At 34.2% G+C, this 14735-nt stretch overlaps 3 protein-coding genes across 7 annotated transcripts; 2 read left to right on the top strand and 1 right to left on the bottom strand.

The window, feature by feature from the left end:
- The first annotated feature begins 6 nt into the window (after positions 1 to 6).
- Positions 7 to 3787, top strand: LOC123681850 (ankyrin repeat and zinc finger domain-containing protein 1-like). Its single transcript, XM_045620169.1, has 9 exons — positions 7 to 404; positions 1307 to 1403; positions 1467 to 1670; positions 1721 to 1863; positions 1920 to 2186; positions 2243 to 2468; positions 2528 to 3216; positions 3314 to 3481; positions 3530 to 3787. Exons 2-9 carry the CDS (start codon positions 1316 to 1318, stop codon positions 3698 to 3700), a joined length of 1956 nt encoding a protein of 651 aa, XP_045476125.1. The 5' UTR covers positions 7 to 404; positions 1307 to 1315; the 3' UTR covers positions 3701 to 3787.
- On the bottom strand, positions 3776 to 5729 carry LOC123681853 (ATPase WRNIP1-like). Its single transcript, XM_045620172.1, has 4 exons — positions 4565 to 5729; positions 4326 to 4509; positions 4020 to 4265; positions 3776 to 3940 (listed from the first exon to the last, which is right to left on the bottom strand). Exons 1-4 carry the CDS (start codon positions 5486 to 5488, stop codon positions 3873 to 3875), a joined length of 1422 nt encoding a protein of 473 aa, XP_045476128.1. The 5' UTR covers positions 5489 to 5729; the 3' UTR covers positions 3776 to 3872.
- Positions 5730 to 5819: 90 nt separating this feature from the next.
- LOC123681848 (testis-expressed protein 2) lies at positions 5820 to 14681 on the top strand. Of its 5 annotated transcripts, none has more exons than XM_045620162.1 (15): positions 5832 to 6056; positions 6765 to 6923; positions 9094 to 9230; positions 9342 to 9525; positions 10339 to 10852; positions 11212 to 11434; positions 11568 to 11806; positions 11864 to 12029; positions 12085 to 12171; positions 12230 to 12328; positions 12381 to 12587; positions 12754 to 13126; positions 13181 to 13423; positions 13483 to 13700; positions 13771 to 14681. In XM_045620162.1, the coding sequence occupies exons 1-15, from the start codon at positions 6041 to 6043 to the stop codon at positions 13837 to 13839; spliced, it is 2934 nt and encodes a 977-aa protein (XP_045476118.1). In that variant the 5' UTR covers positions 5832 to 6040; the 3' UTR covers positions 13840 to 14681. The 5 variants fall into 5 exon arrangements, with proteins under 5 accessions (XP_045476120.1, XP_045476118.1, XP_045476123.1 ...); XM_045620161.1 differs by lacking the exon at positions 5832 to 6056 and adding an exon at positions 6204 to 6264; XM_045620164.1 differs by lacking the exon at positions 6765 to 6923 and having other exon boundaries at positions 5820 to 6056.
- Positions 14682 to 14735: the final 54 nt, after the last annotated feature.

Below are 14735 nucleotides of genomic sequence, written 5' to 3'. Positions count from 1 at the left end.
CATACGATAAATATTCAAAGAATGTCAGGGATGCCCCTCCCGCCAGATTCTTTAGCGAACCATAAAAATTCTTCTTCTTTTTTTAATGCATCGTTCAAAATCAAATATTAGAATTTGAATGAATAAATTAAATAGATTTCAGGAAATTGTTCTTTGACAATAATATACAAATCGAAAGAAATCATTTGAGCTAGGTATATTAATTTTTCCTCATAAAATATTAATGTTCGATGCTCACCAACCTATAATTTATGCATTTATTCGAGCATCCAACAACTTTGGTTTTTGTTGTGCAATATTTAGCAAAATTCCAACATAAAATCCATAAGTAGGGCAGCTAAATCAGTAAAGCTACTTTAGGCTAACCTGACACTTCAATAGTATCGAAATCATAGTGTTGCAAGGTAAGAATCCATCTCATTTTGTTGATTCAAAAACGTTAATTCTCATTCGGTCTCCAGTTTTCACGTAGTATCGACGAAAATGTACGAAAAAGTTTATACAAGCACCCCAGTAAAAAGTGCAAAGACTGAGGAAACCGGCATCAGTGAAAAAAAACTAGCATATTATGGGGCAATTCTTGCATTATGCTTTATCGCAGCTAAACTGTATTTTCAAAATGGTAAGTAAATATTGTTTTCTTTAGATGAAAAAGCAAAAATCTAAATGTGCTTCGATTTCAGTGGACGAACTAAAGAATCTAATTTTTGAGACGAAAATTGTATCGTACGAAACTATTGTGACAGATGGTGAAGTTATGCTGACCTACGCTTGGAAAACTTCTATAAGATACAGTCAATATTGGTTGCCATTACTATGTGGAGTACTTGTTACTTATTTCACATGGTTAATGGTGTATCTGGATTCGAAAGATCCTGGAAAAGTGCCTCCAAGTCCTTTTTCACCAACAAAACAACATAATCAATCGTATTCATCTGTTCTTCATCTTAATTACACTTTTGGATTACTGATAGGAGCTTTAGTAACTTCTTATTGTTATTATAAAGGCTTATCTTTAGAATATTGAGCTGTACATATGTATTTGTATTTACAATATTGTATATTTAGTCGTTAAGTATTTATTTATTTTTTAAAATTTGAGATAGTAATTTATTTTTGAGACTAATCTTGATAGAATTGGAAGGTTTTGTTATCCTAATGAGTATTTATAATGAAATAAAATTTATAATAAATGTGGTTGAATAAATAAAATCTGCTTTTTTGTTCTTTTTCACCGGAAATTTTACCATTTTTCAAAATATATATATATATACACCTCTAATAACACCGATTTTCTTTCTTTCAGAGGTTTAAAATGGATATTTTAAACGTTTTCACAGATGAATTCAAGGAAATTCTAAATTCCGAATTAAAAAATGTGTTATTAGATAATATTGAAGAAGGTAAATTTATTTGATAAGTTGAAGTTATATTCAATATTACATATATACTACTTATTTCTTCAGAACAAGTTGAGAATCCTCTTAGTAAAATATGGGAAAGCCAAAGTACAAACAGTTCAAGTTGCTCATACTGCCTAATGGACTTTCCCGATGTTGTAGCACAACGAGAACATTACAAGCTAGACTGGCATCGTTTCAACTTGAAACAGTCTCTATCGGGAAAAAATCCAATCAGTGAACATGAATTCAATGAAAAAAGTGGAAATGGTAAGAAAAAACCTGAAAATTCGTATCAAGGTAATGCACTTTTGTTCTAGATGATATTTCAAGTATTTCGGGATCCGAATCGGAAAAAGAAGATACTCTTGATACTTTTGCTACTGCTCAAGGCAAAATTTTTCTCCAAAACAAGAGTGGACAAATATTTTCCATTTATAAATGTCTTGTTTTCAACAAAAAGGTATAGGATTTCGAATCAATTCAAAAATTGAAAATTAACACATATATTCTTCTTAGGATGATATTAATGAAAACATTCTTCTTCAAAAACTCAAATCCTGTATAGAAAACCAACAATGGACTGTATTAATGCTAGGCGGAGGGCACTTTGCGGGTGCTGTTTTTAAAGGTGGTACACCAATCTTGCATAAAACTTTCCACTGTTACACAGTCAGACAAGGACAAGGGGGCTCTCAATCCTCCAGGGACAATAAATCAGGAGGTTCACATCCCAAAAGTGCTGGTGCTTCTTTGAGAAGATTCAACGAACAGGCTTTAGTTCAAGTAAACATTTTTCAAAATATGCAAAATCAATGAAACTTTAATCAAATCGCTTTTAGCATGTACAAGATATAGCAGACCAGTGGAAAGCAGAAATCGAGAAAAGTAGTCTTATATTTTATAGAGCTCCAGGCCCGTATAACCGATCTGTGTTATTCGGAGGGTCTAATCCTATTTTGAACAGATCAGACGTTAGGTTGCGGAATATACCTTTTTCTACAAGAAGAGCTACCTACACCGAAGTTCAGAGGGTGCATAACATTCTAGCTACAACCAATCTTTACGGTGAGTGTTAAATCTCAAGTTTTGTAGGGAAGCAAACTTCTAAGCAAGACATTTCACAGATAATGTGGATGCTGTGATAAAACAACTGGAAAAACATAGGACTCTCAACAAAGAATCAAAAAGAAACCGAATTAGAGGTCCGCAAGTGAATAGAGCTAAATCTAGGGAAATTATAGAAAGACCTCTTCCAACCAAGCACAGTTCAGAAACCAACAGTATAGCTGATTCCATTCCAGAAGACGACTTCGAAGAAAACCTACAGCTGAATGAAGCAGATATAGAAATATCTTTCGAGCACTTGAAAGTATTTGAAGATACAGAAAAACCCCTATCTAAAACAGGTAAAAAAAAGAAACCAAAGAAGAGCAAAACGAAAAGATTACTAGAGAAAGAAGATGAGAGGAAAAAAGAACTAATAGAAGTTTTATGTAGTGGTAATATGATTAAGTTGAAGGAGTTACTGGATAATGTAGGGAAGAATGTTGAAGATGATCATTTGAACGTTGTTGAAGATTTGAGAATTGAATTTTTGAATGAAGTGTTAGATGATGAAGGTAATTCTTTGATGCATATAGCTGCCATGAATGAACACGTAGATATGGTCACATTTTTATTGGAAAATAACTCTGATCCTTGCGTGAAAAATAAGAAACATCAGACCCCATATAGCAGTACAAGTAGTAAAGAGATTCGGGAGGCAATGAAACAATTCGCAAAAGAAAATCCTGATAAACATAACTACAACAAGGTTAGTAAGAGTTTGAATTTCTACATTATCTGAACTTTCTGTTAAAAACTTTATTATTTTGTCTGTTTGATTTTCACAATTACCTAATAAATTTTAGGCACAAATTCCTGTGAATAGCCTCACCCAAGAAGAAATGGCTGAAAAAAAGAAACAGCTCAGGAAAATAAAGAAAGAAAAGGAAAAAATAAAAAAAGAAGAAAACAAATTGAAAAGAATAGAAGAGAGTGAAAAAGAACGTTTTCTAAAACTCAGTGATAGAGAAAAAGTAAGTTAGCTTTTCTTGAATGATCATTGTTAAAACTTTTGTTTCCAGAGAGCTTTGGCTGCGGAAAGAAGAATACTGGTGCAAAACGGTACAGTTAGTGCTAGGTGCTTCCTTTGCGCATCGGACATTACTGGGAAGGTGCCATTTGAATATTTGAACAACAGATTTTGTAGCATGGATTGCTTAAAAGCTCATCGATTGAAAAACCCAATTTTATAAAATATATCAGTATCTTTATTCAAATTTTTAAATTTTATGAGATTCCTTAAATGTTCATTCCGAAAATAAAAGTAATTTTCAATCACATACACATTTATTTAATACAAATACATGAACCATGAATGTAAAATTAAATCTAACTCAAAAGAATAAAACCTGCATGACTCAACGTTCAAAGAAATTTGACTTCTTTTAGAGATTCAGGCATGAAACCAGCATAATCTCCAGGTTTTCCATAACCTAAAAATAGAAAATTTCAATTTTATGGCAAATTAAGTCAATGAAGAGAATGATTTTCTCATCTTTTAATAAAACTCACCCAAGTCCTTCATTAACTTGGTTGGAGCATTTCTTAAATGTAAAGGAACAGTAGGTTGGCTGCCCTGTTGTTCAGCAATGCAAGTTTTAGCTTTTCCAAGTGCAGTATCGATTTTTCTGCTCTTTGGTGCTTTAGCCAAGTAAACAGAGCACTGAGCTAACAAAACATCAGCTTCTGGCATACCTAACAATTGGCAACCTTGCATGGTAGACACAGCAAGTTGTAGAGCTTGTGGATCAGCTTCTCCTGTAGGTAATTTGACAAAGTTAAGATTCATCGAAATTATCAATCAACATTTGTACTAACCAATATCTTCACTTGCTGCTCTGATAAGTCTACGGGCTATATATAGAGGGTTTTCACCTCCCATAATCATTCTAGTTGTCCAATATAAAGCTGCATCAGGATCAGAGCCCCTGATACTCTTATGTAGAGCAGAAATCATATTGTAATGTTCATCTCCTTTTTTGTCATGTACAAGGTGTGATTTCTAAAAGAAAATTGAAATAATTTCTTGATCTCTTGCTTAATAAATCAACCCTTACCTTAACCCCTTCCTTCACATCATAATAAGTAATCACTTTACCTTCATGACTGAAATACTTCTGTATCAATTCAAAGTTGTTCAATGCGATCCTGGCATCTCCATTACAGGTATCCCCAAGCCATTCTAGAGCAGCTTCTTCAATATAAGTCCTATCCTCTTGGAACTCATTCTTATCCCCTTTTGAAAATACATCAATACCCATAACTTCAGCAGCTTTCTTCAAAATTTTGTTAACATCGCTACTTGACAATTTTTCAAAAACTACAAGTCTGCATCTGCTTAACAGCGCCATGTTAAGCTCAAAAGATGGGTTTTCAGTTGTGGCCCCAACAAGAGTGATTTCACCTTGTTCAATTGGTCCCAAGAACACGTCTTGTTGTTTTTTGTTGAATTTGTGGATCTCATCCATGAAAATAATAGTTTTTTTACCATTTTTTGAATCATTGCTAGCGGTAGTAACCAAGCTTTGAACATCTTTAACACCACACTGAGCAGCATTCAAAGAATGATAAATCAGCTTTTCTGGTTCTGACCTGCATATGTGTTTGATTATGGAAGCAAGAGATGTTTTACCGCTACCTGGTGGGCCCCATATGATCATATTGGGAATATCTCCCTTTTTGAGTAATACATGTAAAATTGTAGAGTCTCCAAGTACATGGGATTGGCCAATAAAATCTTCGATTTTTCTTGGAATTACTTGCTTCGTCAATGGAATGTTAGAGGGGTCACCATTCAAAGCGGGCGACTTTTTCCTTTCATGTCTGTGATGAGAATATGTACTATCAGAAGGAGAAACAGATCTTTTACGCTTTGGCGTATCGGAATTCAAGAAGATGCATTTGTTTGCGTGAGCTTCAATTTCCCCTGCAGGAAAAGATTTGCTGCAAATTGGGCAGTTTTGTTCGGCTTTGTCACCCATTATGGAATAGTTATTTGTTAATTCTCACAACTAATCTTTCGAAAAATCGATTATGCACAATTCACTACCGGCCACAGTAAACGAACCAATAAAAGCCTCTAAACCATAGATAGGTGCTAACTGTCAATTATAAAACGCGTTCGTAGCCGTTCGAGATTTTTCTGTACCATTGTAGAGATTTCACACATTCATTTGAAAAACGTTTATGGAATATCTAGAAATTTTCTGAACAAATCAATTAATTATGAAATTAATAAAGAGAAAAAAGAAAATCAAACTCATAGAAATGCGTATTGTAGGTCGTAGGTCGTAGCTAGTGACAAATGACATGTATAAAAGCTGATTGTGACAGTAGTAAAGGGGGGAAATCCGTGCAATCTTAAATATTTACATTTAAATTTCGGAAAATTGAATTTTGACCGCACAATGTGATATCAACTATTTGAAATACATAGTGCAATCTTGCCAGACATCTAAAAACTCGAAAAAATCATTATTCCAGACAACTATAATTATATATCGTGAATCTGCGTTATTGCAAAAATAATAATAATGGCATCTAAATCAGGTATAGATTTTGTTCGTTTTGGGCTAATGCTTATTGTGTCGTTAATTTACTAATAATTGGCTTTGCAGACTAACCATATCTAAAATTCCGAAGTTCATATTTCAAAATTTTCATATAAATTCGATTTCTTTATTCGGTCTTTGTGGTGACATCGAAGTAAAAATGAAAAGAAATAAAGATGGTAAAATTACTCTAGCTATGTTAAAAGGTAAAAAGGTATATGTCGTGTCGTTTATCAAACTATTTAATTGCTTGCACTTTGCACGGAATGGAGTTTTTGATAGAGGAAATTAGTTGATATTGGCACAATTTTGTACACCATTGTTTTGTTTCATTATATGATGGTATAAAATTCTGTTGAGTTTAGGTAGTATTTCAATTTATCGCCTTACCATTGTCAGAATGCAAATAAAATTTATCAAGTAGATGGCGATTTCTAGGAATCACTGAAATAGATTCTTACATTATACTTTGATAACAATTAATTGTACCATAAACTCTTATCTTAAATAGGCCAATTTGGATAGAAATTATGTATTCTGATTAGATTTGAACCGTTCAAATAAATTAAATAGATCATTGATTTCGAATAGACTTATTTCTGCATGACTTTTATTATATTCCTAGTTCGTAATTTTTCAGAATCTTAGATTTTTATTAGAGCTATCCATCGTAGCACCGATTTGTCTTGATGATTAGTATTTCTAGGCAAATCAATAACAACTTCGGTACCATCTATATCTATCAAGTTTCATGCGAATGCTGAACAACTTGAAGAACTTTATGGGAGCGATGACGAGTTTAAAAGTGAGATTAATGTGAAAAAATTAACGGCAGCTAATAGAGAAAAAGGCAGCAATTCAACAGGTGATCACATAATAAATCTCTTGTTGTTGTCACAAAAAGTACCTTTTAAACAAAACTGAATGGTAGTTAGTAATGATGAATTGCATCTTGTTTTGATTGAAAAATTCGTATTTGAGGTTTTTACAGAAATTGTACTAGATGTTGAAGTTTTCAACAATACTATAGTAGTAGAATAAAAAACATGTATGCAAGACTATATAACAAAAAACCGTTATATTAAAAAATGTTGGATAATAATTCAAATCATGAAACGTGATTTGTAATTTTTTATTTATTTAACCGAGAAGATTTTTTACTTCAACATTTATGTTAAGAAATGAAAAATCCTTCGATATGGAACAATAAAAATTTTGTCTATTATTTTTATTTATTTTCTTGTTCGACTTTCGACTAGTTTTACGCGCTTCTTGTGCTAGCCTTGAACATGAACACCTGTTGAGAAACAAGAATTTTTCAATATATATTTGCCCTTGAATAAAATAAAGCATAAGGAAATTAATTTTACAAATTTCATCATTTTATTATTCAAGTTGAAGGTTATGAACTTTAAAAATTACGCGCAATTTAATTATAATTACGTCATGCTGCCTATAGCAAGAGAGAACTTCAAGTATTGGTTTTTCATCCGTTTTACAGGTTGATTCAGAAAGAAGTCGTCAATTAATTTATTGCAATCAAAAATGCAGAATAATTTTTTTAATAACCTAAGATTCCCATTTCGAACTGCTAAATTCGAATTCAAATGTCTCTCTTTAATTCAAACGTTGTTCCAAATTCTTATTCCCACCAGTTTCACCGTCTCAGATCCTAGATGAGTGATGAATTGGAAACTACACAATACTATGATTCATATTGTTTGATTGAAATGTAAAGTAGATAGTTGAATAAATAATCCGTGTTGTTAGTAGGTGGACTTTAAAACTGCAATGAACTCTGAAATAATTTGGAAATACTTTCGATAAGAAATTAGTCGTTAGTTGTGATACGGACATTATTAGAGCTTTGTTGGATAATATTTATGTTATTTGCGTGAAATATAGTTGGAGGAATTTTTTTTGAAGGTATTTTCAAATAATTTTTTTTATGAAAGTGGTAAATGTTTTTAATTTTTACAAACATGCATTTTAATTTGACATATTCTTGTTGAATTTCTCAAAATAATTTATACCTCATGATGATGAATCAGCTTTGAAGATAAACTAAATTTTATGCTTGATATACAGGGTTAGAACTATTTGGAGGGCCACTGCAGGGATATCGAAAACCGTTAGAGATACAGGGTGGCTTCAATTACAAAAAAGTTGCGTTATTTAGGGATGAGTGTGTTGGTATGAACAGATCCTAAATATCTCCAATGGTTCCCGAGATATCTCGAAAAAACTAAAAATTGAGATTTTTTTTTCTGTACAACTCAATTGTTTTTGGAGATAACTTCAAGAAATTTGGTTTGTAGCCATTATCCAATATAGAGATACTAACGGTGTCTTCAAATTTTTTCTGTTTTCCATTGTTTCAGAGACGCGATAGTCAAGTGATGATTTCATATAACTCTTTAAATTTGCGTTCCTAGACTCGATATTTTCGTAGAGTGTGATACATTGTTGAATTCGTAATTTTTTTCTTTATCACTTCATAAGGAAAACCAATATGGCGTCCTTAAGAAAAAAAATTGACTATCGCGTCTCTGAAACAATGGAAAACAGAAAAAATCTGACAACAATAGAATCTCTATATTGAATAATGACTACAAACCGAATTTCGTGAAGTTATCTCCAGGAACAAATGAGTTATACAGAAAAAAACATTTACAAATAGAATAATAAAAAATCTGCATGCAATATCCGAGCAAAAAGTGTTGGAACGTTATCCTTCAAAGGGAAATATGCTAAACCACTACATATCAATTTTGAGAAATTTGTGGTTTGCCTGCACTTCCTTAAGGCGATAAATATTTCCCCATTCAAAATTATCAGTCATGTAAGCAGAAACAACAATATTGTCAATTTGCTACTACCATTCAGTTTTTTAAGGGGAAAAAATAGGATAAGATAACATGAGAAGATACTGTAGCACAGGTTCGATATCATTTCATTTAACATGAAGGTTTCATGCTTCTCTGCTTAGATCATTAGGTATAGTAAGCAATGATTCAGTCCCTTTTATTCTTTAGGAAATATCCAGGACACTGCTGAAGGCAGTCCTTTAAAATACCTTCGTTCAAGTAAACGATCGAATAGTACAGAGGTATCGACAATTTCTGATTCTTCACCTCCCTCTGATCCATGGAAATTTTTTTCAGAAATTAAGGTAACTCTACTAACAAACTAAAACACTTCAAACTGACCAGAAATACGTGGAGTCTTATTAATTGAATTTTAATTTTATAATGTAGAGTTGAAGGTTTTGTTAAATTTCCAGGATAAGATTGCTAAGAGCGTAGAGGAGAAAATAACTGAAATTAAAGCGAAAAATCAAGAGGAAGGCTCCCCATCTAAACCAAAATGCGATAAGGCGAGTCGAGAGAATTCTAATCTTTCAGATTCAGAAGAATTATCAGAGAGCAGCTTATCAAAAACTTGCGGTATTGTTTCAACAACTGAAGGTAAGAGAAACACTTATTTTACTGGCACAAACCTAAGAGTATAATGATTTGAAACCGTTTTTGATCATTTTCTTGTCACGTGAAATAGTTACATATATTTACGGTCTTTTAACACTTTTAATTCTCGATAATTTCAAATTTACACATTAGCAACGCGCACCCCGTATATTCGAAAGGACTGAAAGGGTACTAAGACTATTTATGTGTCAATTTAACTAACCATACCGAAAGCCAATAAATTGAAAAACGCGTAATATTGAGGTCCCGAGAAATCCACCCTTGCACATGAGCAAAAGAACTTAGATTCCTTTGGAAGCACTTATGTCAAAAACAAAATATCCGTACCAAATTTCACATTGACGCATTAAAATTTGTATGGGACCATCTAAGGTCTAAACAGGATACTCATACCAAATTCCATGAAAATCAGATAAGAATTGCGGAAGTTAAGACTGTTACAAGGTTTTGCAGACACACATACTGACAGACACGATACTTAAGTCGTTCAGAATGGCCTGAAATGCGTTTCGATTGCGAGCAGAAACTTTAAAGTCATAGACCAAACATTCTTTCAATCCCAAAAGTGATCACAAAGCTTTCTCTTAGTTTGTTGGATTCCGAATCAGAATATGTTTCTATCCTCACAAAACATTCTTTAAAATAGCGTTTCTTTTTGCGAAAGCTATCCGCAATACTTACGAAAAATCATCAAATTATGATATCTCAAACAAATCATTCCACTATGATACAAAATTTCGCAACATAAAAAATCATATAAATACTCACCCTAATTAACCTCAATTCCATGAGCAGGCGCAGAGATGGCCAGCGACGAAGAGTCCCTCTCTCTGAAGAACGACACGCCCACCAACCTGAGCTCCTTTCCGACCACGCCCACCGTCCGGCAGAGGTTCAGGCTGCTAAAGACCTCGAAGAACGGCGTTGCCACAACAAAAGAAGGCACTGTCTCCTTGTCGAGCCTCACCAAGATGCACAACGTCAACGTAGATGACGTGAAACAGATGTTGCCCGACCATTCTGAAGAGCTAGAAAGCGGTGTCGACGCCTTGGCGGACGTGGAGTTCAACGGGGGGCCCAAGGAGACCCCCAAGATGGTCCACAGCCGGTCCTTGGTGCTCAATGCCCTGGAGAAGAGCATCGATAACATAGAGATAGATGAAGATGGAACAGTGAATATAAGGGAAGTGGCAGGGGTGCAATGGAGGGGAGAGGAGGTAGGGGAGGAAAGCGAGGTTAGGACTGTTTTTGCGCCGACGGGCTTCGTTGATTTTAGATACAGGATTCGCAAGGAGAATAGCAATTTTTTGTGAGTACACTTAGTTACGAGTATAACAGGATTTAGATGAGATGTATTGGAGATAGGCTCAAGTATAGTCAACCCAAAGTCACTTGATAACATATGAAAACTCTGATCCTTTGATGTTTGGCAGCATTGACGTAAAATACCAGGATGAATGAAAATGACTGAGACAAGTTGAACTTGCTGATCAAGTGACTTTGGAAATAATTTATCAGTGTTTTGAATAATTATAATTAGGAACAAGGTTAGGTTAGGTTAGAAATGGAAATGTTCAGTATTGTTAAGAGTTGTAAACATAGCTTGTGACTGTAACTAGCCACACTTGTAATTGATTTGATGTGAACGATTGCTGTCCTCTTTTTCAGGTTATTCCTACTGGTGTTGACAATCTCAATTTTGTATCTTTTGATACAAAGATATTCAGTGTACACAGCCGGCATGGTAGCTGGCATAGCCATAACCTGTTTGTCCTATTATATCATGAACAAAATTTCCCCCGTTAATGATAAAAGGGCCAAAGAGCTGGCTCCTAAGAATTTTTGGGAAGTACCAGCCATTAGAGAGTACCAACCTATGTTGAAATATGAGGTGAGGTAGTTTTCTGTAAAAACAAACCGACTGGTTTGAATTTTCAATCTGTCAGATTATGTCTAGAGTTAATTGATTAAAAACTCTCAGAATTAGCAACATTAACCTCAAATAACCTCAATTGTTCTTCTAGGGTTGGTTGAACGAATATCCAGATCATTATGATTCAGCTACATACCACATAAGTTTAACTCAGCCTGTTTATCTAAAACTAGAAGGTAATTGGTTGAGAATAAGTAATACCACTTCCAAAGTACCCAAACGAGCAATGTGGGACGAAAAGCAAATAAAGAAAAACTTCAAACAACGCAGAATTTATAATTTGACGGGGGCCAAAGTGTCTCTTTTGCCTGTAGGCTTAGCCAAAATCAGGTTAGTGGATGAATATTGTGAAATTGAAGAGAACCACTGAAAGGTTATAATTTCCAGGCATTGGAGCAAAAAGTACCCCATTTGCATCACAATTCCCAGGGATCAATTCGAATATGAGGACAATCTTGCATCGAAAGATACAGATGACGAAAAAGATAGCCCACCTCTTCCAAAAAAAGGGTCTGCATTCAGCTTTAAGAAAAAGACGTCATCCATTTCTTCTGTAAGTTTAAAACCATCGCTATTTAAGCCAAAATACTATTCCACTATGTTTATAGCCTCAAAGGTTCAGCAAACTCTTTGCCGAGCAAGACAATTTCTACACAGATCTTGATTCTAGATCAGATACTTCTTCACCCATACATGTGAGTCATTAAATTTGAGCATATTCAAGAGAACTTGTTATTTTTTGTTACAATACAGGAAGAAGAAAAAGTAGTGGGAGAAATAGAGAAGAACTTGGAAGAAGACAACGATAACCATAGCAATCTGGATGACAGCTGGTCAAACTGCACCTTTGATGTAAGCCAAAACATAAGTTCCTGTTCTCGATGATAATTTTTTTTTGATTCAGGAGAGTCCCACTGAAACGAAAATTTATTTATTTGGAAGAACTGATAGAGAGAAAGAAGACTGGTTTAGGAGATTATGTATGGCTAGTCATCCCCAAACAATTACGAACATTCCTACAGAAAATGGGGTTGATTCAGCTAAGGCAGCTTCAGTAGAGCCTATACTGAAAGAGAGCGAGTACACATTATTCATGGCCTCCATTTTAAAGGTAAAACGTAAAACAGTCTTGAAATATCCAACTCTACTGACTATCTGTCCAATAAAGCGCGCTCTTTTGAGGTTAGGTGAGATCAGATGTCAAATTAAGACATTTGTAAAACCCTAACCTTCAAAAAGTTTAAGACATACCTATACCCTGCTGTCAAATGTTGCAGGCTTTCAAAAAGCGGGAGGAACAGGGATCGATGTATTCCAACAGCATGATGGAAATGGAGAATGTCACGTGGGTGAACGCTTTTGTGGGGAGGATTCTTTTCGATTGCATGCGTGATGAAATTTTCACTTCTAAAATCAAGGATAGGATTCAGAGAAAACTGGCAGCGATAAGACTACCCTACTTCATCGAAGAACTATCGATTACTGAACTCAATCTTGGAAGAACTGTTCCACTATTCAGAAAAATCGGTAAACCTACTTTAGACGACAGAGGATTGTGGGTAGACATGGATATGATCTATGACGGTTTAGCAGTGTTGACCTTGACAACGAAACTGAATCTTATGAGGTTGAAGCAGCCTCCATCAGAAGGTAGGACTGTTTTAGGTTATGTTATGGCGAACCCTGATGGTATTTTGCTTCTAGCTGAAAGGGAATCGAATAATAAATCCGCCATTTTCAACTCAGACGTTGACGATTCCGCAGAAAGTAGTTCAGACGATGATAGTGTCATATTTCCTAGTGTTGCGGATTCTTCTGGAACATCATCTGGGCCACTTCCTCCGGTGAATAAGAGCAAGAAGTTTTTGAAAATGGTAGATATGATCACCGAGTCTAAGTTCTTCCAAGCAGCTACCGATAACAAATATATAAAAAGGGCAATGGAAGGTTAGAACCTGAAAAAACCGGAATCATATTTCAGGTTAAGTTTTTGACTTTTGTTTCAGGCGTCTCGAAGACAGAATTGAGACTTAAAGTTGAGATAAGGGCATTGGAAGGCACGTTGGTTTTGAACATTCCACCTTCACCATCGGATAGAATCTGGATAGGCTTCCGACCTTTGCCCACACTGTCTTTATCGGCTCATCCGATAGTTGGAGAGACGAACATTTCGTTGATGCATGTCACCGGTTTGATAGAAAAGAAACTTGTACAGGAATTTCAAGTAAGTGTAATTTAATATAGCACATTCCGTTGCAGAGTTCTTTTTTTAATTTCGATTATTTATTTTCTAGAAACTCCTAGTGATACCCAACATGGAGGACCTGATAATTCCTGTGATGACATCGAAACTACCCAACTGAAAGATATCGATATTGTTCATGTTTTTGTGTGATAATTTCAGGGTAATAATAAGTACTCTGATGAGTGTTTTCTGTCGTAAGATCCAGTGAATTATTGGTAGTACAAGACACACTCTAACATAAATATTCTGGTCGTTACCAAAGTTTCAAAATGGTTATTTTAATTTTATATCATTCAATACCAAAAATTAGGATGTTTGTTATTGGCGTTGTTTAGTGTAACTTGAACCAAGTGTATTCAATGTAAGTTTGTGTCAGCATATTTCAATATAGTGTTAAGTTACCTTGACCTTGAAAATGTTGGCGCTATATTGAAATAATTATCAAGGTAACTTTGTACAATTGTTGTCTAGATTTAAACTGCTGGAAGACTAATTTTCCTACATGTAATTGCCAAGCGCAAGTGCAGGTACTTACAAATTCCTTCGAAATTGTGTGATAAATACTGTCTCTATCTATAAGGTGTATTTTCTTACCAATCTAGTTGATTCATTGTTGAAGTTTGAAATAAAGGAACCATTTGAAGTCCCTTAATGAAATGAAAAACTTGCCAGATTTCTATTAGCATTTATTTCGTTATTAAAGCTGTTTTTTCGATTCCTCAAATATCCATAAGTGTCATTTTTCTTTTGAATATTCGAATTTTTCCGATATTTGATACAGAATGAGTTTTTAATTTTGTTGCACTGGGCTTTTAGCACAGTTGTTTGTATGTCACAATCAATTTATGTGTGCACTAATTTTCACTCTTTTTATAGAATACTTATGTTTACACCCAAGTATGAAATGTTGTTACTTTATTTTTGAAGAATTTATTGAATATATATTTGTCTTTTTGAGTATATTTTATTTATTTATATCACATCAATTCAATTCACTTTGACCAACAATTTGGT

This window comes from Harmonia axyridis, chromosome 6 (genome assembly GCF_914767665.1).
Source record: "Harmonia axyridis chromosome 6, icHarAxyr1.1, whole genome shotgun sequence".
In the NCBI taxonomy this organism is placed as follows: domain Eukaryota; kingdom Metazoa; phylum Arthropoda; class Insecta; order Coleoptera; family Coccinellidae; genus Harmonia; species Harmonia axyridis.
Note: the sequence above shows the minus strand (reverse complement) of the source record. Positions and strands in the feature narration are given on the sequence as shown.

What these genes read in the sequence shown, in the direction of transcription:
- LOC123681848 (XM_045620161.1), top strand. Translation starts at nt 6,219, where the DNA reads ATGAAAAGAAATAAAGATGGTAAAATTACTCTAGCTATGTTAAAAG. An exon ending in AACCTATGTTGAAATATGAG is followed by an intron (nt 11,435 to 11,567) that starts GTGAGGTAGTTT and finishes TTGTTCTTCTAG; the next exon opens with GGTTGGTTGAACGAATATCC. An exon ending in GGTCAAACTGCACCTTTGAT is followed by an intron (nt 12,329 to 12,380) that starts GTAAGCCAAAAC and finishes TTTTTGATTCAG; the next exon opens with GAGAGTCCCACTGAAACGAA.
- LOC123681853 (XM_045620172.1), bottom strand. Translation starts at nt 5,488, where the DNA reads ATGGGTGACAAAGCCGAACAAAACTGCCCAATTTGCAGCAAATCTTTT. An exon ending in ATGTGAAGGAAGGGGTTAAG is followed by an intron (nt 4,510 to 4,564) that starts GTAAGGGTTGAT and finishes ATTTTCTTTTAG; the next exon opens with AAATCACACCTTGTACATGA. An exon ending in CAAGTTAATGAAGGACTTGG is followed by an intron (nt 3,941 to 4,019) that starts GTGAGTTTTATT and finishes TTCTATTTTTAG; the next exon opens with GTTATGGAAAACCTGGAGAT.
- LOC123681850 (XM_045620169.1), top strand. Translation starts at nt 1,316, where the DNA reads ATGGATATTTTAAACGTTTTCACAGATGAATTCAAGGAAATTCTAAAT. An exon ending in CAATGAAAAAAGTGGAAATG is followed by an intron (nt 1,671 to 1,720) that starts GTAAGAAAAAAC and finishes CTTTTGTTCTAG; the next exon opens with ATGATATTTCAAGTATTTCG. An exon ending in AACTCAGTGATAGAGAAAAA is followed by an intron (nt 3,482 to 3,529) that starts GTAAGTTAGCTT and finishes TTTTGTTTCCAG; the next exon opens with AGAGCTTTGGCTGCGGAAAG.